Source organism: Benincasa hispida, chromosome 4 (genome assembly GCF_009727055.1).
Source record: "Benincasa hispida cultivar B227 chromosome 4, ASM972705v1, whole genome shotgun sequence".
Taxonomy (NCBI): domain Eukaryota; kingdom Viridiplantae; phylum Streptophyta; class Magnoliopsida; order Cucurbitales; family Cucurbitaceae; genus Benincasa; species Benincasa hispida.
Window position 1 is genome coordinate 3,290,887 of NC_052352.1, and position 21,648 is coordinate 3,312,534.

The 21,648-nt window shown below is 33.5% G+C and overlaps 2 protein-coding genes across 2 annotated transcripts; one reads left to right on the top strand and one right to left on the bottom strand.

Moving 5' to 3' along the window:
- The first annotated feature begins 7,278 nt into the window (after positions 1–7,278).
- On the top strand, positions 7,279–11,821 carry LOC120075990 (synaptotagmin-2). The gene is made up of 12 exons (XM_039029760.1): positions 7,279–7,885; positions 8,760–8,858; positions 8,960–9,010; positions 9,107–9,230; positions 9,443–9,561; positions 9,705–9,806; positions 9,971–10,045; positions 10,129–10,205; positions 10,284–10,530; positions 10,641–10,991; positions 11,267–11,398; positions 11,492–11,821. The coding sequence occupies exons 1-12, from the start codon at positions 7,775–7,777 to the stop codon at positions 11,621–11,623; spliced, it is 1,620 nt and encodes a 539-aa protein (XP_038885688.1). The 5' UTR covers positions 7,279–7,774; the 3' UTR covers positions 11,624–11,821.
- A 4,008-nt stretch (positions 11,822–15,829) lies between these two features.
- On the bottom strand, positions 15,830–20,726 carry LOC120075735 (endoplasmin homolog). Its single transcript, XM_039029377.1, has 15 exons — positions 20,620–20,726; positions 20,305–20,425; positions 20,048–20,201; positions 19,877–19,957; positions 19,640–19,751; positions 19,427–19,553; positions 19,204–19,342; positions 18,632–18,749; positions 18,322–18,515; positions 18,006–18,221; positions 17,753–17,918; positions 17,512–17,653; positions 17,276–17,426; positions 16,781–17,185; positions 15,830–16,448 (listed from the first exon to the last, which is right to left on the bottom strand). Exons 1-15 carry the CDS (start codon positions 20,684–20,686, stop codon positions 16,191–16,193), a joined length of 2,451 nt encoding a protein of 816 aa, XP_038885305.1. The 5' UTR covers positions 20,687–20,726; the 3' UTR covers positions 15,830–16,190.
- Between the last annotated feature and the right edge of the window lie 922 nt (positions 20,727–21,648).

Here is a 21,648-nt window from a genome sequence, read left to right on the forward strand (position 1 = left end):
GATTATGTCTGGGCCCCATTACCCATAGTGTGTACTCGTTGAAACAGTGGCGAACTCCAAGGAGCCGAGGGTCACAGGCGACAAACACATTAGAGCGGAAGTATCATCTAATCCGCAATAATGCATCGAAGGGACGTTGATCGTCACGAAGATCGTTTTCGAAGCCCACATTGTTGACCCCGTTTACGAAGGTTCTCGCAGCTACAGTGTTTGAGGGTCACCTTCAGAACATGGGTCTACAAGATCGCCCGCTGCTAGACTAGGGAAATGGGAGATTTTATTGTACTGGGCTTTTATGCCCTAGTTATTGTTTTGTACTACTTTTATGTACACCTCACTTCGCTTTAGAACCAGTAGGAGATTGTTGGGGTTGATGCCCTAAAGTCTCGTGTCCTGTAGTTTGTAAACAGTTTGTACGAATGCTTGTGTTGTATAATATATGATATTTACCTCACATTTTGATTTTTCTCAGTTGCATGTTTTATTTGCTTTACCACAAGCCTATAAACATAAAATCCCTGGTTATCTGTATGTAACTTAAGCATGTATGTGGTGACATACAAGTGGATCATGTCTTGAGTGATAACCAAAATGGTCTGTAGTATATGGATATAGGAAGGAAACCTAATCCTAGTAAACGTTACGGATGCGGCTCGCTTTGTGAAATGGTCACAAGTGTTGTGACTTATCACAGATGGTCTGATCCTGATCATTCATGTAAGGGACATGCGAGCAAAGGTGTCCAATACAAAAAGTCTGTATAAGACTTAACCACGAAGTGTTAACATCTCGTTATATAACACCGTTCATGACAGAGACTTCACTTCACTAGGATGGCCATAGGTAACATGACCACAATCCTGAGTAAGTTGGGAACTCCTGCAATTTAGGGCGGTTCTTTGATTTGTATGGGTGCGAGTGATCAGGTCGTCGATTCAAACCTACCATTTTGGGGATTCATCTGATTTGGGAGTTGGGAACTCAGCTACACAAGATGGAATTCATTCCTTCCCCGAAGTAGAGGTAAGTAGATAGATAACTCCCTTAAGGGTTGATTCCAGGACTTGAACGATGTGGCGCCACACACCTTCTCTTGGCCCGAAAGGTGTTCATACATATTTGGACTATGTTGTATTGTTCATTAGAGGAATCAGTGGTACTTAAGGAGTGAGAAGTAACTACAAGGACAAAATGGTAAATTGGCCCAGTTGTACTTACGAGCATCTGTGAATGGTCATCGTACTCATGATTAGTTATATCCAATGGACACATAATTTTATTTGTGGTAAGAAGAGTTTAGCTGTTGGTCTTTAGTGGAATATCTGACAGTTAACAGATGGTGGATCTCGTGGCTAAAGAGTTTAGTTAGCTATTCATATACCGTTGGAGCTTCGAGCCACAGGTCCATTAGGTCCCCTGGATAGCTTGGATAAAGTCGAGAATCAGTGTTTGGGTCAGTTTGAAATGTTCAAATTGACAAGAGAGAGTTCAATTATATATGATATAATTGGACTGGTTAATTATATATGATATAATTGACTAAATGTATAAGATGCATTAATTTTGGAGGAAATTAGATATAAATATGATTTATATCAAGTGGAGGATAAATTACTATAGTATATATATGATATCAAACTATAAGGTAAGAATATAATATGATTATATTCATTAATTATTAAATTGGTTAATTATATGATAATTTGCCAAAAATCTCTCCTCAGTCGTGCCTTAGTGGGAAAATCCGAAGTCGATTATTGTAACCGAAGAATAAAATGAAAATTTGTTTCATTTTGCAAAAAGTTTTTGAAAATTCGCAATCGATGTGAAAACGTAACGATCGCATAGTTTGAGAGCCTATACGATAGTCGTTCATCGTCTAAACGATCGCACACCCGTCCCTAAACGATCACATAGTGTGCCGCATTTTCTAAATGATCATCTACCATTTATTAAACGATCGCTTAGTAAAACCTACACGATCATGTAGCTTCTTCTAAACGATAAGCACATAACTATACGATAACTCTTTCTCTCCCACTTGCTTATCGTCTACACGATTTGTTTTCTCTCCGACCTTTACCAAATTCACTAAAGACCACACTTTGGATTCTCACTCCGAGAATACCAAGGGCTCCATTTGGTGATGTCGTCCCCGCTGTTATTCACTTGTTCATGACTGTTCGTGTTGCTGCCATTCGTGTAGACGATCGTGCTGCTGCAGTCGACTGGTTTGTTGGGCGATAGAGTACGCGTAGAGGTTCTTCCGCTACGTCAAATTTCAATGCTTGAAGAGGGTCTTCAACTAGTATGAGAACTCTTTCTTTTATATTTTATTGTTCGAAGCATGCCGTTAATTAGTGTAAATTGCATAATTGTTTGATAGAATGTGTGTGTGGTGATTTCGGTCACAATGAAATCAGAAAGATATAAACTCGCTCATGGATGCTCTTCGTTAAGAGTTCCTTCAAATCAGGTTTATATATGTCCCTTCTCCACACACTTCTAAGATGCTCCATGAAGAAATAATGAAATGTCTGTTAGATTGGAATATTGATCGAAAGTTGTCATCTATAACTGTAGATAATTGTAGTATAAATGACTCCATGGTTAATATGCTTGTTGATAGTCTGTCTGGTAACTTAATCTTTGGATGGGAGTTTCTTTTATATGTGGTGTTGTGCTCATATTCTGAATTTAATTGTGAAGGATAGGTTGGTAGTGATAGGAGATGGGATTGAAAGAGTTCGTAGTTGTGTGAGTTTTTGGTACACAAAAAAAGAAAGAGAAATTTGAGGAAACTGTTCGTCAGTTGAATGTTTATGATGGTAAAATGTTGAGTCTTGATTGTTGTATTAGGTGAAATTCTACATATTCTATGTTAGTCACTGCATTGAAGTACAAGGTTGTTTTTTATTGATTAAAACAATGTGAACCAAAGTACAAGTGTTTGCCTTTAGGTCAAGATTGGGTATTAGCTAAAGAGATATGTGAAAAACTGAAAATATTTCATCATGTGACTGACATATTTTCTAGATCCAAATATCCTATTGCAAATCTTTTTTTCCAAAAATTTGTAAACTGAAATTGCTATTTCTGAGTGGACAAGTTCTAGCTTTCAAGATATAAGAGATATGACTGCAAATATGATTTCAAAGTTTGATAAGTATTGGAAGAAAATTCATGGGGTAAAGACCATAGTTGCAATTTTAGATCCTTACAAATTTAAGTTGATTGAGTTTTACTTCCCTATAATTTATGGAGATACCTTTTTCCTTGAGGTAGAAAGGATTAAAAAAAATTGTTCAGATTTGGAAAAAGAATATCATGAAAGTGAAAGTGATGATTCTCGCTCTAAAAATTTGGATGGAACATCAAAGATTGCAGAATTTGATGATTTTAATAATTATGACTTGTTTATATTAAATTACAATAAGATGAATCAAAATCAACAGTTTGATGCATATTTGAATGAACATGTCTTACCCCGATCATCTGATTTTGACATTTTAAGTTGGTAAAATTTGAATGAGGTTTAGTATCCCATTTTAGAAGAAATTGCTAGAGACATAATAGTCATTCCCTTATTTAGTGTTGCATCAGAGTCTGCTTTTAGTACCTGCGGTCGGATTGTAAGCCCACATCGTAACAAGCTTCATCCGAAGACAATAGAGGCTTTGATGTGCGTTCAAAATTGGATTGCAACTGAAGTTTTGACAAGTATGTTAGTTTGTTTATGTTGTTTTACCTATCTTTAACATTTAATATATTAATAATTTTTTTGTATTATAAATATGTGATGTGACAACATAAGGTACTAACACAGGAAAAGAAGTGGTTAAACATTTAACAACTGTTTTGGAAGATGCAGATGACTCTGATGAAGATGAAGTGATAACTGAGGTATGTTCAAGGATTAACATTATTTCTTTATGACCAATTTTAAACTTGTTGTCTAGTTATTTTTTTGTAACATTATTTATTAATTATATTTTAAATATAAGAATAATGCTCACAACTAAGGATAAACGATCACAATGTCAAGAAAGGAGGAAAAATTGAAGTCGATCAAGAGCAATTTAAGATCATGGTTGTATTTGTAATGGTATAAGACATGATTTTAATTGACTTCTAGCACTCGAACTTTATTTAATATAAGTTATAAACTTATTTAATGGATTTGTAAACTTCTAAATTATGTTTATTTCATGAATTAGTTTATTAAATTAGTGTACTTTTAAACAAAGTGATTTGATTAAAAAAATGTTAATAGGAAATTCCTGCTGGAAAACGGGGACTTGACGGGGAATCCCCACCCCCATTCTGGCCCTATTGCCAACCCTAATAAGAAGGAACGGCGGAAGAACGAGGAGTGGATTGGTCGGATGGCTTAAAGACTAGAAGTTGAGAGTAAAAGGGACGATTGATAATGGGGTCTATTCGTGAATAGAGTGATGAGGAAAAAAGTTTTTTAGTGTAAAACAGAATATAGAAAAAATTAAAATGAAAATTGAATTTTTTTGCTATTCCTGCCAAATCTATAAAAGCCAAACTATATTTCTAATTCCCCTAATTAGTTTTGACACTCATTACAAATTTCCAAATTACAATAAAAACTCAAAGTACACAAAAATGGTATTTAAATTTTTTTTATTAATAAATGATGGAGATCTTTCTAATTATTTAAAATAATATCGTCCATAGTAATTACAAAATGCTAAATTATAAAAAATGTTCCTGAATTTTGTACTTTGTATCAAAAATACCTCTGAACTTTCAAAAGTTATAAAAATACTCTTAAACTTTCAAAAAGAGTAAAAAAATGTCCTTGTTAGTTTTGGATAGAAACCGTTAAAATTTTGTTTAAAAATACTCTTAAACTTTCAAATGTTTCAAAAATACTCTTAATTTAAGAAAAAAATGGTTTATAAATACTTTTACCATTAGGATATGAACAAAAATTGTTAATACCTCGTTACAAAAGAAAACTTTAAAATTTTAAAAAAAATAACGGTAAGAATATTTTTTAACTATTTTAAAAATTTAAAGATATTTTTGAAACTTTTAAAAATTTAAAGATATTTTTTATACAAATACAAAATTTATGGATATTTGGTATAATTTAGCCTTATCAAAATGTATAAAGTATCATCCACGTGTCGAAACAGTGTTTGAGTGACGTAAGGGAGAAGACCGTTAATATCATTTAATTATTAATTTATTAAGAAATTCCTCTTTATTATTTATAATATCCATACTTGATTTTAATCTTGGTTTTTCTCTTTCCTTTCAGTATAATCTCCTACTTTCATTCCTTACAAAAGCAGAATTACAAAAGTTTAGACTTTTAATTTATACCATTTTAAATTTAGAATTTTAAGCAATAAAATCGTTAAAGTTTAGAGGGATAAATTGTTTTTTTTTATGTTGAATTATAAATTTGACCTCTGTATTCTAAAAAAATGAAAATTTAGCCCACTTAATTTTAAAAATTATAATTTGCATCCTTATAATTTAACAAAATCACATAAATAATCCTAGATAAAACTCTCAAACCATATAAATTACTTACTAAATTTTAACGTTTTTCCATAGAAAACAAATTAATAATTTAAATTTTCTTTTTTATATATATCCAAATCAGTCAAATCTCCAACATGTGACTATGGTTTAATGCGCTAAAGAAAAATCTGAAGAAAAAAACTCGAATCAAGTATATTCCAAGTAAATAAGAACATTAAAATTAAATTATAAAGTAAAACCTCGTAGTTTAAAATAAAATTAAAAAAAAAAAAAATTAAAAGTTAGAATTTAGTTTAAATTTTAAAAGTTATAATTTTTTTTTAGTTTGATAACACTCATAGGTTAAATTGTAATTTTGCTTCCTATAATTAGATAAACTTAACATTTAGTTCTTATATTTTGATAAAACTCTCATAAATATCCTTATTGTAAGGATTATGTATGAGAATTTTATTAAACCATAGGGATTATTTTCATGATATTTTATCAAATCATAAGGACTAGTACTTGAATTTGAAAACCATAGAGACTAAATTCTAATTTTTTTCAAATCATAAATACCAAATTTGTAATTAAACTTACCTCATAAATAGCCTAAATGGTCTTGATAAAACTTTCATAAATGGCCCTTTGAATATTGACAATTTATAAGGATTTCCATCAGACTAGATCAACTCAAGTATAACTTTCTCCAAATTAAAGAGACCAAATTTATAATTTAACAAAACATTCATTATCATTCTAAAATTCAATATTCAATCTCTTAGTCTGCAATAGTTGAACCAAAAATAAAAAACTATCCACCATCGATTTCAAAGTTAAAAGTTCGATTTCCCTCTCACGTTGTAAAAAATAAAGGAAATAATACATTTTTTATCCCTAAGTTTTGATTACGATTTCTATTTGGTCACTAGATTTTAAAATATTGCACATTTAGTCTTTAAATTTTGAGTTTTGTTTCAATTTAGCCTAAATCTTGAGTTTTGTTTCAATTTAGTCTCTAAGTTTCAAATGTTACAATTTTTCCATTCCAATTTAAGTTTTGTTTCAATTTGGTCCCTAGATTTCAAGATTTTACATTTTTTATCTTAATTTTCATTAAATACTCACCTTCATCAATTGACGTCAATTTCTATTAATTAATTAATTAAAAAAATAACTGTGAAGCAAAATTTTAAATTTAATTTTAAAAGTGACAAAAATAGTGAAACTTAATTAATTATAATTTTTATTACGATTTTTAATTTATTAACATAATTTAACTCTAAAGATGAAAAATGAATATTTAGTAAAAGATGATATTAAAAATATAAATTTTGAAACATATGGACCAAATTAAAGCAAAACTCAAATATCAAAAATAAAATTATAGCATTTTAAAATTTAGAGACTAAATTGAAATTAAACTCAAAATTTATGAACTAAATATATAACATTTAAAAATCTATGAATTAAACAGAAAGTACACTCAACATAAAATAAATAAAAAAATAAAAATATTTTTTTCAAAAAAATAAATAAATAAAATAAAATAAAACAAGACAGAGAGCGAGACATACAAAGAAAAACAGCCGAACAAGAAAAAAACTTGGAATTTTTTCTTTCTTTGGGAGTCGAATGGAAGTTACCAAATTAGAACATTTACTTTCTTTCCCAAAGAAAAAAGAAAAAGAAAATGATGAATATCATTAACACTGGAGCGAGCAGTAACAGAAAGAAACGGGATTCGGTCCGTCTTCATAAGTTACAAAACCCAAAAAAGCAGATATTTTTTTCATCCTCACTCTTCCTCTTCGAACCCCATTTGACTCCTTTACCGACACTCCCACGCGCTTCTCCCGTGTTTCTATTCAAACCCATTTCCTTTGATCCAATGCCCATGGTGGTTGTGGTTCAAAGAAATGCTCTGATTCTGCTTCCTTCAATCGCATAAATGCTCCTTTATTACTTTCCTGATTCTTCATTTCCCCTTCAATCTTATCCTTTCCTTCATTTTCATTCCCCTTCCGTTTCCTTTTTGTTCTTAACTTCAACAGATCGTCAATTCTTCTTTTAGGAACAAAATTAATCGCCTCTCTCTCTCTCTCTCTGTTTGTGGGGTCTTTCTTCTTTTTCTTCCTGTTTTCTCTGGGGTGTAATGGAGAAGAAGGCATATTCATAAAGGGGTTCTTCATTTTTCTTTCTTTCCATCTTTCCCCTTTGATTTCTTTTGATTTTTGGTGATTTGGGTCAGTTTGAGAACGGATTTTAGATGGGGTTGCTTAGTAGTATACTGGGTTTCTTTGGCTTTGGCTTGGGAACTTCGGTTGGGCTTGTGGTTGGATATTATATGTTCATCTATTTTCAGCCATCAGATGTCAAGGTTTGTTTATCTTTTCAATTTTTTTGTTCTTTCTGTTTGTGGAAAATCTTATGCTTCTACGGATCCGCACTGTCACTATGTGCTCTCTGCTCTGTGTAGGAATCTTGCTCTAATTGCATTGAATTGAGAGTATTTTTTTTAAAAAAAAAATGTTCAGTGGTAATTCCCAGTTCGTTTGGGATTTTTCCTGTTATTGACTCTAGTAGTTGTCAATTTGATAAGTTGGGGGTTTCGCTTGCTCGTACTGATGAAGACAGGACAGACCTAAGCACTTGTGTCCCCTATTTTCCTTGATTTTCTTAAGGATGTTTCCTAGGATTTCATTTAGATGTCACCCATTCTTTCCCCTCCCTTGTACTTGCTTTAACTTAGAGGACTGTTAGTGGCAATTAGAAAGGAGAGAAAGAAGAAGAAGAGAGGCTATGATTGAGGAAGATATTTACAGTATTTACGGTTTCCTTTTTGCCTCTGTTTCTTGTTCTTGGGTAAATGGAGACATGGTAGAGGTCATAGATGCTTTGACCTGGAATTAGGATGTGACCTTATTTATGCATGCAGTTGGGGACTAATTGTTGGTAGATTTATATTGTTTTTGTTGTGCATCGAGAGTATGGACGATTTGGTTTCTTCTCTTTCTCTATTGGCGATTGTCTCATGCATATATGTGTTGACAGAATTCAAGCTAGACTTGGAAATTTTTGGAAGTGTTTGTTAAGACTTCATACAAGTTGCTCCATATTTAGCCTGATGAAATAGACTTGAAATTATTGACGATTTTGGTCGTCTATACAAGTTTTGATATGTGGAAATAATCACAAAAAAAAATTGTAGCACGATTGTGTTGTCTTTATTCTCTCGGTTGTTATTGTTTCAGGATCCTGTTGTTCGCCCTTTGGTTGAGCAAGATACTGCCTCGTTGTTGCGGATGATGCCAGAAATACCTCTATGGGTGAAAAATCCTGATTATGATCGTGTATGTCACCATTTTGTTTATTGTTCTTAGAATATGAATGCATATGATTCATTGTTTAGGTTTGGTAACATTTTTCTTTGTGCTTTTCGTCTTTCTTGTAGGTTGACTGGCTCAACAAATTCCTTGAAATTATGTGGCCTTACTTGGACAAGGTTCGTGCATTGCAATTGACAATTGATACTATTTTTTAGAGCCATTCGGGCGATCATTTTTGTTTTACCCTTTTCTTTTCTTGCTACCTTTCCTAGGCCATTTGCAAGACGGTGAGGAACATAGCAAAGCCTATTATTGCAGAGCAAATTCCAAAATACAAAATCGACGCTGTTGATTTCGACACTCTTACATTGGGCAGCTTACCACCCACTTTGCAAGGTAAACTCCCTCTCCCATTCCCTCTTTGAGTGTAATGTCGTGTGATTGATTGTTATACATAGCACCATCCTAGGACTTTGATGTGACCTGTACTGATCAAATGCCTGTTCTTTACAAAATTCACTTCTTTACTCCAGTGTTTTGTTATAATTATATTGCTCCATTTTAGGGAACTAGATGATTGATCTCTCTCTTTTATGAATTGTAACCAGGAATGAAAGTTTATATGACTGATGATAAAGAGCTGATCATGGAGCCATGTATGAAATGGGCAGGAAATCCGAATGTTACTGTTTCAGTGAAAGCATTTGGATTGAAAGCGACAGTTCAGGTTGTGCTCATTAAGTTGAAAAGCAACTACATGCACAAATATTGATTCATTTATGTTTATTTGCGAGTATAATGTCAGTGTTGTCTGTATTTAGTAATTTGAACTAAGGAACCAGAAATATCTGATTTTCTCTCGACTTTCAGGTGGTTGATTTGCAAGTGTTTGCTATTCCACGTATCACCCTGAAGCCTTTGGTCCCATCATTTCCTTGCTTTGCCAAAATATTTGTGTCTCTCATGGAGAAGGTGCAGTAACCGCCGCCGGTTCAATTGTATATACTTTTAGTAATTTATGCATCAGAAAGAAAGTTTTTTAGTCGTTGGTTGAATTACTTATTTTTCACATTCATGTCCTTGAAATTGTTGTTCACCTACTTATTTCTTTTCTGTTATGTTGTCTGATTCTTCAGCCCCATGTCGATTTTGGACTGAAATTGTTCGGTGCAGATGCGATGTCCATCCCAGGGCTGTATAGGTTTGTTCAGGTATGCATTATATACAGACATTGTAAACTATTAATCTGATTCATAGATTACAAACTAGTGAAAAGAACTTTCCATCATCGCAGGAACTAATAAAAGACCAAGTTGCCAATATGTATCTATGGCCTAAGACCCTCGAAGTATCGATAATGGATCCTGCAAAGTAAGTTCTGTTCGTGTTGTTTTTGTATTATGATTATGTTGAAGCATTTCATTTCTTGATTCGTTTAATCTTTGTCAGAGCCATGAAGAAACCTGTCGGCATCCTTCATGTGAAGGTTTTGAGAGCACTAAAGCTTAAAAAGAAAGATCTATTTGGGGCATCAGATCCGTATTTAAAACTGAAGCTCACTGAAGACAAGCTTCCTTCTAAGAAAACAACTGTTAAACACACGAATTTGAACCCAGTATGGAATGAGGAGTTTACCTTTGTCGTGAAAGATCCCGAGTCTCAAGCTTTGGAACTTGTTCTTTATGATTGGGAGCAGGTATTTTCGTTAAAGTAGTTTAGGTTTGATTATCTCATGTTATCTTGTTTGTAAGATGAACCTCTATGCGATTGTCTCGTGTTCTCAGCACGTTTTCTTTTTCTTCTTAGGTTGGCAAGCACGATAAGATGGGAATGAACGTTGTTCCACTGAAAGAACTTACACCTGACGAGTCCAAGGAATTTACTCTTGACGTGTTGAAAAATATGGATCCTAATGATACACAAAATGAGAAGTCGAGAGGGCAGCTTGTTGTAGAATTGTTATACAAACCTTTCAAGGATGATGAAGCTCCGAAAGATGTTGAAGATGTAGAAGCAGTACAAAAGGCTCCTGATGGAACGCCTGATGGCGGAGGCTTGCTCGTCGTCATAATCCATCAAGCTGAAGATGTGGAAGGGAAGCATCATACAAATCCCTACGTCCGGTTACTTTTCAGAGGAGAGGAGAAAAGAACTAAGGTAACATCGTGGCATCGACTTGCTTTTTATCCTTTAAACAGTTTGGTTATCTGACTAATTAAGAATTGACATCAATATGGAACCTTTTCAAATATTTGCTAATAATAGAGCTCTAAATAGTGAAAAATGTAAAGTCTACATATCGATATCGAAAGGGTTGAAGCTTTCATTATGATCTTTTATAAGCTTGTATAATGTGTAAAAATGAATTCTCGCGATCACAACTTATATCCTTCGGGTTTATAAATTTTCAACTCCATTTGACATGATTGCAGCACGTCAAGAAAAATCGGGATCCAAGATGGGACGAGGAGTTCCAGTTTATGCTCGAGGAGCCACCTGTCAATGATCGGATTCATGTGGAAGTACTCAGTGCCTCTTCAAGGATAGGCCTGCTTCACCCCAAGGTATATACATGCTTGCTTCACAATTTTTCTCATTCATGAAATGGATATGTGAAGATTCTGACTATATTCTAAAATTTCAAACCTAATGATCAGGAAACTTTGGGCTATGTGGACATAAACCTAGGTGATGTTGTCTCAAACAAGAGGATTAATGCAAAGTATCATCTCATCGACTCGAAGAACGGTCGGATCCAAATCGAGCTACAATGGAGAACTTCATCATAGGCTAGCCATTCTTCTCCTCTCTTTTCTTCTTCTTTTCTTCCCCTTGTATTTTTTTCCCTTGAAAACCCTTTTTTCTCTTTGTAGGCTAAATTAAACTGGTGATTTTTGTTTAATGAAATGTTGATATGTTATGGTTTCTTTATATTTTGTCCAAACAAAGATTGAATAATATCATGCAGATTCTCTTGTTTGCTTTCATTTTACATATGGGTTTTGGAGTTTTTGGTAAAATCATTCCCTTACATTTAATTTTTATTTATTTTAATAATTAATAATTTTATCAAACATAACTGAAGAGAGATTTAATTGTGGATAGTGTTTGGAGAAAGAAGACTCTTGATTTGAAGGTAAGAGCGGTGTAGCTTAATTATTCAACTTATTTAATTAGCTTCTGTTTACATTTATGCTTATTTAATGCTTTGTTTAAATCTTTTATTGGACCATAACATTTATGTTATTGTCATTTTCAACCATATTCTTATAATCTTGCTTAAGGACAGAAATTCTGGTTATTATCTTAATTTATTACAATTTAGTTCACAAAACATCCACTTACTATCAAATGAGTAAATATTTCATCGGAAAATTACTTTTTTAGTTCCCAAGTTTGGTAGAATACGTGTATTTTGGTCATTGGTAGAATACGTGTATTTTGGTCATTGGATTTTGAAAGTGTATTTTTTTAGTCTTCAAATTTATAAAAATGGGTTTTTAAGGTTAGGTTTTTAAGGTCAAGTATTTTTTGTTTGATTTTTTAAAAATAATTATATGATATTTAAAATTAGAAAAAAAAATAGTTTTAGAGTGGATGCGATTTTTAAAAACTATTCTTCTAATTTAAAAGACAATATAATTATTTAAAAAAACAATAGTATAAAGTTATTCGAGAGACTTTTTAAACCTATTTTTAAATACTCAATTTTTATAAACCTGGAACTAAAAAGACATTTTTTAAATCCAAAGATCGAACACACATATTCTTCAAAATTTAAGAACCAAAAGGATAATATCTCCATATTTCATTGTTATGTATGCATATGTTTAAAATCTTAAAAAAAAAAAATGTAAGTTTAGGGATTCACTAGATTTAAAATTAAAAATTATATCTAACAAATTAATTAATTTTTAAAAATTTCTAATTTGTTTAAGAACTTATCAATTAATTTTTAAAAATTTCTAATTTGTTTAAGAACTTCTTAGATAAGATTGAGGAAAAACATGAAATATGTTGTGATTTAACCTAATTCTTGAGAGATCATATTGGGGCACATTGGCAAATCATTATACTTAGGACTTGAACATGAAGTTTGTAGTCATTATGGACTGAATATAATGGGAACATAATGATTGGACTTTGTATTTGGGCTCAGGACAAACATTAGCCATTCCTATTCAGTGTTTAAAAATTTGTTCATTCTGTGAATTATTATCTTTTTCTTTAGGCACTTTATACTGCTCATGTTTGCTCTCAATATACACTTTAAAAGAATAATGAAGAAAGTGATGTGAGAGTGGCATCCAGTGGGCAATTTGATAAAGTTTCTTTTTTTTTTTTTTTTTTTCTTTTTGTAATTTTACTGTGAATAAATTCTTGCTGGGAAAAAAGGGATTGGTATTTGTGAAAGAGGATTTGAAGTGATCCTAAAATTTATTCAGTATATTCTTTCTTACTATGAAAAATGTGATTTTAAAGGTCAGAATAATTTGCTTTTCTTCATGTAGATTAGGGCCCCATGGTTTGTGTTTGAGGGTCCCACCATTGTTGTTGTTTTCCCTCTCTTCTAGTAAAAGCATATTATGAAAATTATGGTCTTAAGATTTTGGGTAGAATTCCCAACCCCAACCCCCCCCCCCCCCAAAAAAAAGAAAAAAACTTCATAGATGCAAAGAAAAGCCCCTTCTCAATAGGGTATTAGGAACAAAAAAAAAAAATCACTATTAGTAACATCACAAATCTAGCCAGGGAAGTTAGAAACCCAACTTTTCCCTAAAAACTTCCCGATTGGAATAAACTATTAAGCCAAAAGAATGTGAAAAACGAGTAACACAATGAACAACACATCGAACAACCTAATTCCCAATACGAGAACAAAAAGAGAAAGAGACAACTCCCAAATGTCTCGTTAAAGCACCAATCTCGTCAAACCACTTCTTTGCCTTAGTAAAGTCTAAAATCCCACTTCACTGCATGCTTCTCAGAGTTTCATGAGACAAGGTTTTAGAGTCTAAAATCTAAGGGTGGTTTTTTTTTTTTTACGATATATGAGGTGGGAGAATTGAGCTTCTATCTTCGAGGTCGATAATACATGCCATATGCTAATTCCGCTACTCATTTTGGCGACTAAATTTTTAAATGGCAAGGTTTTAGAGTGTAAATAAAATATCAACCGCATGCTTAAAATTACAAGGTTTTAGAATATAAACCCTAAGGATGACTAAATTTATTTGGTTGTAGTAACTAAAAGTGGACAAATTGGTTGAAAAAAATTTCCCATATGAGTCTATTTGATCTCATTTTTTTTATTTGCAAAATGGTTCTAAATAATCACTACCATAGCAGAGTCAAACAATTATAATAAGATGGCCAATTAAAACTAAAAACTAAAATTAGGAAACCATAAATTATTATTCAAACACTTCTACTTGAGAGTGGTTCTTTTTGAGATTTTTCGAACAATTCCATAAATTATTATCCAAAAAGGTCGATTCTTAGCCCAAAGATCAAAGTTCTATTGAAATAAAAATCTTTGAATTTAAGAAACTAACACCTTATATAAAATTTGGATCAACCGTGAGAGAAAGCTAGAATAGATCATCTTTCAAGATGAAAGATGTAGAAGCAAGATGCAAAAATCTTGTTCTAAATTGAATCATTCCACAATCAAGCTTGATCAAAGTTAGATTGAATGACTTGGATACATTATATCACAAGAGTTACCGTAGAACTTAGAGATTGGAACAGTGTGCTCAAATTTCTAAAGAAAAAGTCTCAAAATGAGAACTCAAATTTCATTCATAAAAAATCCGATTGTAATTGAAAGAATAGAAGGCTTTATATAGCCTTTTAGATATTGTAATCTATCTAATCTTAAGAGACAAAAAAGTCAACATAAAACATTAAAAAAAGAAGTCATCTTCTCAACCTCCATCTTTTCAACCACCATCTTTAATGCATCTCTATTAAAGAAAGCAGTTTTCATTGTTCCAACTACTATTTTTAATGCATCTTCTTCTAAAAACATTGACTAGATATAAAAAAAGAAAAGAAACTGAAATTACAATAAAAATGTTGTGAGAACTATATAGGAACTTAAAGTCTACTTCAATCGAGCAAACATTGACCTTCAACACACCAAATGGTCATTCTTATGAAGCAACCTTATCTAATCTTGTAAGTGAAGAATGAATGATTTTTAAAATCTTTCCTAACTTGGATCATCTAATAGGTCCAACCGCAATGCTTTGTTTCTTATCAATATTACACCAAAGAGTTAGAGTTAGGTTATGTGAGTAAAAAACATACTTCTCATCATGAACTTTTTATTCTTGTATTTTGAGATTTATTTCATGCGTGTGTGTCTATATATACCTTAGATAAAAATTGTTGTGACTCATAATATTATTTAGAAAACATTGCACAAGCCACCTTTAAACTATAGGATTGGTTGCGATAACACCCATAAATTTTCAATTTGAACAGATAAAATGGTTCCAATCAACTCTTTTTGTTAAATTAATATTTATTTATAAATAATCACACATGAATAAGGAGGATAAACTTGTCCATTCCTCTGGGAAAATCGCATCTGACACTAAAATGAACTCGTTCACCAATTCCGTTTTTGCTCCAGGAAGAAATTCATCGATTATCAATGGTCATTATATAAATTACAAGCTCTATCATCCCTAATTTTAAAGAAATATTGAATCTCGATGAAGATAGTCCCAGCCTTGATAATGCACTGTATATGACAACTTTTTTCCAAAAGAAAATACTATTTATGTTGACCAATGTTGGGTTTTGTTGCGAGATTTCTTATTGCAGAAACATTGTGTGTACTATAGTGACCAAATCGTTCTCCAGTCTACGATATATATATTGATGCATATTGAAATCATAATCAGCTCTCATAAAAGGGAAGAGAAATCCTAATCCCAAGGATGACTAAGGCTGATTAAGGATGTGATTAGGGCCTAAAAAAAACATGGTTTCGGGAGATTCCACAACATCCAACGCCTGATTAGTGGGATAACATAAAACAACACTGAATTATGAATCCGACGAAAGAAATGTAGAAACAGCAACAACAGGAGAAATGAACTCAACCAAAAGTTTCCAAAACCCTCCTTATAAAACTAACAGAAAATTCCTACCAAACAAAAACGTTTACAGTAAAATTCTCTAATTAAAAAAAAAAAAATGAAAAATACCAACTCCTCTTCCATTCCACAACCTTCTTCTTCTATTGATGTTAGAAGAAGAAAGAGGGAGTTAGTAGAACTCTATGCCTGGGTGATGGATGATATCCAAAATTATAGACCACCTCCGTTCCACAGTTTAATTAATCTACAGCTCATCCTTTACCGCCTCATCAGCAGTTTCTGATTTGAAAGTGTCTTCTGCTTCTGCCCCCTTTGATTCGGTCTCGGCTTCGACTTCTGCTTCCTCTTCCTCATCAACGGTTGCGTCGGGACTGATGTTTAAGCTAGTCTTCACCGTGTCATAGATTTGGGAAGCAAAATCCTTTGGGTCACTGAGAATAAACCCACTTTCAAGAAGAGCTGTTTGGTACATCAGTTTTGCAGCCTGCTTTGCGCCCTCATCCTGTGTTTAGATGCAAATCAATCACATTAGCAAATTCGATAATATATATGAATATATATATTAATGCAAACCCCTCCCCTTTTACTATGATCTTTCATCCACGATATGGTTTGTCTAAATTTTCACCGTCTAAATCTCCGTTCTTGGTTTCATATGCTTAAAAATATGTACACTAAATCCTAACAAATGATGATACAACAACTAATACAAAGTAGCTTATAATTGACACATTAAATCCTAACAAATGATTAGGATGACTATGGGTTTTTCAATGATGTATCCCTTTGTTTTTTGTTTAAGAATAACAAGATTAAAAGTAAATGAAAACAAACCTCAGGATTCTTTACTATTCTCTCCCGAAGATCCTTGACGATCGGGTGTCTTGGGTTGATCTCGAGCACCCTCTTACCGCGCATGTATGCTTGTTTGCTAGCATCTGAAAGGGTCTGAGACTGCATGATTCTTTCCATATTGGCACTCCATCCATACTTGGATGTCACAACCACACAAGGTGTGTTGTCCAAACGGTTTGAAACTTTCACATCATCAACATTGTCGAAAGAAAGGGCAGTCTTCCACCATTTAGTAAGATCCTTGAAAGATTCCTTGAGTTCTTTGTCCTTAGAGTCTTTGCCTAGTTTGAGGCCCTCCTTTGATACATTTTGGAACTTTTTGTCTTCGTAGTCCATGAGATATTGCATCAAGTACTCATCAACTGGATCCGTGAAAAAGATGACCTGTGAAAAGAAGAAAATTAGATATGGGAAAGTGATGAATGGATGGGGAAAAGAACGCACAGAAAACTAAACCTCCTGATTAAAATTCACCTCATAGTTCTTCTTCTTAAGTCGTTCAAGGAATGGGGATTTCTCCAATTGTTCCTTGCTTGATCCGGTAATGTAAAAGATATCCTTTTGTCCCGATTTCATTCTTGAGATGTATTGATCTAGTGAAGTCAATTTTCCATCCGACTTGGTGCTGCAAGAGCTCGTTTAGGTTATTATCTCAGGAAACAGAGAAGAATCAATGAGGTAGAATAAAGCAACCCATAAAGGCAAGATACCTCTCGAATCGGAGCAGTTTTGCTAGACGGTTCCTATTAGTGGCATCCTCAATGATACCAAGCTTAATTGATTTACCAAACTCATTCCAGAAGCGAGTGTACTGGCCTTTCTTCTCATCATCGTCACCACGCTTCTCAACATCTGCTTGTTAATGAAGGTTTTTAAAGTTAATCAAATAAAACATTGAAGAAAGTCGGCATGTTTTAAAAGCATCACAATAATCAAATTTTTTAGGTATACCTTTCTTCTCCTTGTCACTGGACTCATCAGGATCCTCCTCTGCAATTTTACGGATCATATCAAGGGCCTTGCGGATGAGTTTCTTCTTAATTGTCTTTAGGCTGCTGTGTTGTTGGAGCATTTCTCGTGAAACGTTGAGAGGTAAAGTATCAGAATCAACAAGACCCTGCAAAGAATGAAAATTTTGAGAAAAAATCTACAACCTAAGTCAAACTGTCTTTCTGTTGAATTACTCGATCACTCATTTATTTACCAGCAAAAAGTTCAAATACTTCGGCAGGAGCTCATCAAACTCATCTGAGATGAAAACCCTTCGAACATACAGCTTCAAGTTGGATTTTTTGCTGTTATAATAGCTCTCGTACAGATCATGAGGAGCCTTAGGAGGCACAAACAGAACAGCTTTGAACTCAACATCACCTTCTGCGTTAAAGTGACTCCATGACATAGGCTTTTCATCACCAAAATCCTGCAATTTGATGTTAAATTCATTAGATTTGGAATTCAAATTTTACAGCTTAAGATGCTTTCATTTTTTTTTTTTCACTGGTAGCATTTTGGATAATTACCTTAGCAAGAGAGTGGTAGAATTTAGTATACTCTTCCTCCGTCACTTCTTTGGGACTCCGCAGCCATATGGCTTTCACATCATTCAAAAGCTCCCATTCATAAGTTGTTTCTTTGACTTTCTTTGTCTTCGGCCTTTCAGCGTCTTCATCCTTTTCAGCATCATCATCTTCCCCTTCTTCCGAAGAGCTTTCAGCTGTTTTTTAAGACAGAAAAGGTAATTAGAATGACTTAAACCATGATCAACCAACAGTTATTTTTCCACCAGGAAGGTCATTATATATGCATATCCAACATCCAAGATGAACATACGTGATTCTTCTTCATCGTTGGATTCATCCTCATCTGCAGGAACCTCCACCTCAACCTCTTTGCTTCCCCAGATATAAATGGGGAAGTTTATAAATTCTGAGTATCTTTTCACCAAATCCTATATAGGAAGAATTGCCACGACAACATTTCAGTTCAAATAGTCAGAAATATGTCAAGGAAGATACCAACTAAATAAGAACATGCTATTCAGACAAATTTTTATTTAACAGATCATCGATCAAGAGGGTTGATATGGTTCAATGGGAACCATACAATCAGAAGGCTGCCCGTATAACTTTTGTGAGACACAGAACGAAAAAACAAATTGCTGACTGCAGAAGGTAGCCATAATAAAACAGAGGGAATGCAAGTGATAACACTTCCAAGAGAGAAAATCAATTAACAGCTGAAATGTGTCATCAACGCATAATAAACAAGTTGAAACCAAAAAAGTACACTGCAAATACTCCAAGTCAATTGAACAGTACAAGTCAAGCCACAACCAAGCTGACAGATAACGACATTAAAAGCATTATTAAAACCAGGCAATGAGAAAAGCAAACCAAGCTTACTTTCAGTTTGCCCTCCTCCAGGTATTCTTGAGCTTCATCTCTAAGGTGCAGTCTAATTTCAGTTCCACGACCTAAAGGTTCATTCCAAGTATCTTCAGAAATTGCGAATGCTCCATCAGCCTTGGACTCCCACACATGTCTGTAAACAAGGAAAAGTTCGACATACAGACACTCATAGCAAGGCAATGGCAAACACATCGAAATAATAATGAGGGTTGCTCACTGTTTGTCATCGTTGTGTTTACTGATTACTTCAACGTAATCAGCCACAAGATACACGGAGTAGAAACCCACTCCAAATTGTCCAATAAGATTGAGATCTCCGCTTGTCTGCATTTTTTCCACAAATGCTGCACATGGGGATAACAAATTCAGTATCTTTCACATTACACCTACAGTGATAAAATAAATAAATTAACTTCCATATTAAAAGTACCTGAAGTTCCAGATTTTGCTATGGTTCCCAAGTTCTTAATCAAATCCTCTTTCGTCATACCAATACCCCTGTCGCGAATTGAAAGGATTTTGTTTGCTTTGTCCAACTTAATCTGCGATATTTGATTTATGAACAACAATATAAGCATGAAAGGATCATCGACTAGAACGAGCAATTTTTTTCAGCGAGATAATAAGAAAACAGTATGTCCAAATCTAGCACGACGGTCTAACTCACTTGAATCTCCAGCTTCGAATTGTCGCCCTCACCCAATATTTCTTTATCGGTCAGGGAAAGGAACCTAATCTTATCCAACGCCTGAAATGCAGAGATACAATTAGTAATAATCAAATCCAATGACGAGATTACTAGATCTGATGAAGTGAAACGAGGCAGGAGTGAGCTTACATCAGAAGCGTTGGAGATCAATTCTCTGAGGAAAATGTCTTTGTTACTATATAAGGAATTGATAATAATATCCATGAGACGAGACACCTCAGCTTGGAACTCAAATTTCTCCCCGCTGCTGCGAAGAGATCTCTTTGAGATTGACTCCGACTCTCTGAAATCACATTTCCAGAGTAGGTACGTTAAAAATTATCCCAAACTGGACAAATCGATAGGTGAAAGCGTGTATCGACGATATTAAACAAACATTCACCAACCTCTTGACAACATCAGAATCAGTGGAGAGACCATGTGGAACGGCGCCGATCTTTTCCTCAACCTTTGGTGGATCTACAACCTTGTCAGCATCACCGTCAGCCTTGGCATGAAATCTAGGACCTGAAAATCCAAAAACAAGAGAAATATCACCATCAAATCTCCACAGTTCGAACTGAGCTCAAATCTCACCCAAATTTCTTCTCAAACCCCAAAACTGAAACCATCGACAATCGTGATTAACATAATGCAAGACGCATTCAGTTCGCATTTGAACAGAGAAAGCAAAATGGCTGACATAAGAAACGAAATCACACCTTTATCTGATACGAGAGAGAGAAGGCAAAGAAGGAGAAGAGCAGAGGCGATCGTCCACTTCCTCATTGTTCTCGCAAAAACTTCCAGCAGCTTCGATCACTGATCTAGTTTCTCGACGAGCTAGCGATATTTATATAGGTCCATTGGATTGATCTATGTTGCCAGCATGGATGATCCAACGGTGAAGCTTTTTACGTGAAAACGTGGCGACATTTTATTGGTTGGTTTTTGTTTAATTGACGTGGATAAAGCTATTTCAAATTTCCATTTCTGGCCCCACGGAAGACCTGGGAAATGGAAGTCTACTCGTTAATCTTAACGGCATAGGGTAGCTGATGTGGAGAATCTAACGGCTCTGATTGCTCCGTTTCTACGTGGCTGAAAGTTATTGGGTTGAGATTTTGTTTTTGACGTGGAAACACGGTGTGTATCCGAAGGATACGTTCGGAATTTGACGTGCCTTTTACCTGGTTCGTTGATTGAGATAACCATCTTTACAAAGGTTTTTTATGGAACAAAATAATAACAATAATAATAATAATACATAGGAAGTTATATTAAGTAAATTAATCCATTACAGGCCAAGTGTAATTAAAAGCTAAAGTGAGCTCAACAGTAATTGAGCTTTAAATTATGATGATAGAGTTACATTTGGACGGTGATTTTGAAAAGTAGCGAACCCAACCAATAACCTAAATTCGATTTTTCTTTAGGTGATATTTGATTTCAAATACTGTTTTTGTTTGTATATATATATATAAACCAATTTAACTTGTAACTGATTTTGGAAAGGTAAAGCTTGTTTTGTTTTTGTTTTATGCATTTATTTATTTATTTACTAGTTGAATACTAAGTATTCTATAACATTGAATTTGAGAAGGTTAAATAGAATAAAAATGGAATAATTTAAAATATATATATATATATATATGTGTGTGTAAATGTTTATTGCATCGACAAATTTTTAATTTAAATCTACACAAATATATTTTTAAAAATTTCTTAGTTTTTTAAAATATACAAATATT

Coding starts and splice junctions, on each gene's coding strand:
- LOC120075990 (XM_039029760.1), top strand. CDS start 7,775: ATGGGGTTGCTTAGTAGTATACTGGGTTTCTTTGGCTTTGGCTTGGGA. Junction 9,807..9,970: donor TTGTGTCTCTCATGGAGAAG/GTGCAGTAACCG, acceptor CTGATTCTTCAG/CCCCATGTCGATTTTGGACT. Junction 10,206..10,283: donor TCGATAATGGATCCTGCAAA/GTAAGTTCTGTT, acceptor AATCTTTGTCAG/AGCCATGAAGAAACCTGTCG.
- LOC120075735 (XM_039029377.1), bottom strand. CDS start 20,686: ATGAGGAAGTGGACGATCGCCTCTGCTCTTCTCCTTCTTTGCCTTCTC. Junction 20,202..20,304: donor GATTCTGATGTTGTCAAGAG/GTTGGTGAATGT, acceptor ATGTGATTTCAG/AGAGTCGGAGTCAATCTCAA. Junction 17,654..17,752: donor CAGTGACAAGGAGAAGAAAG/GTATACCTAAAA, acceptor ATTAACAAGCAG/ATGTTGAGAAGCGTGGTGAC.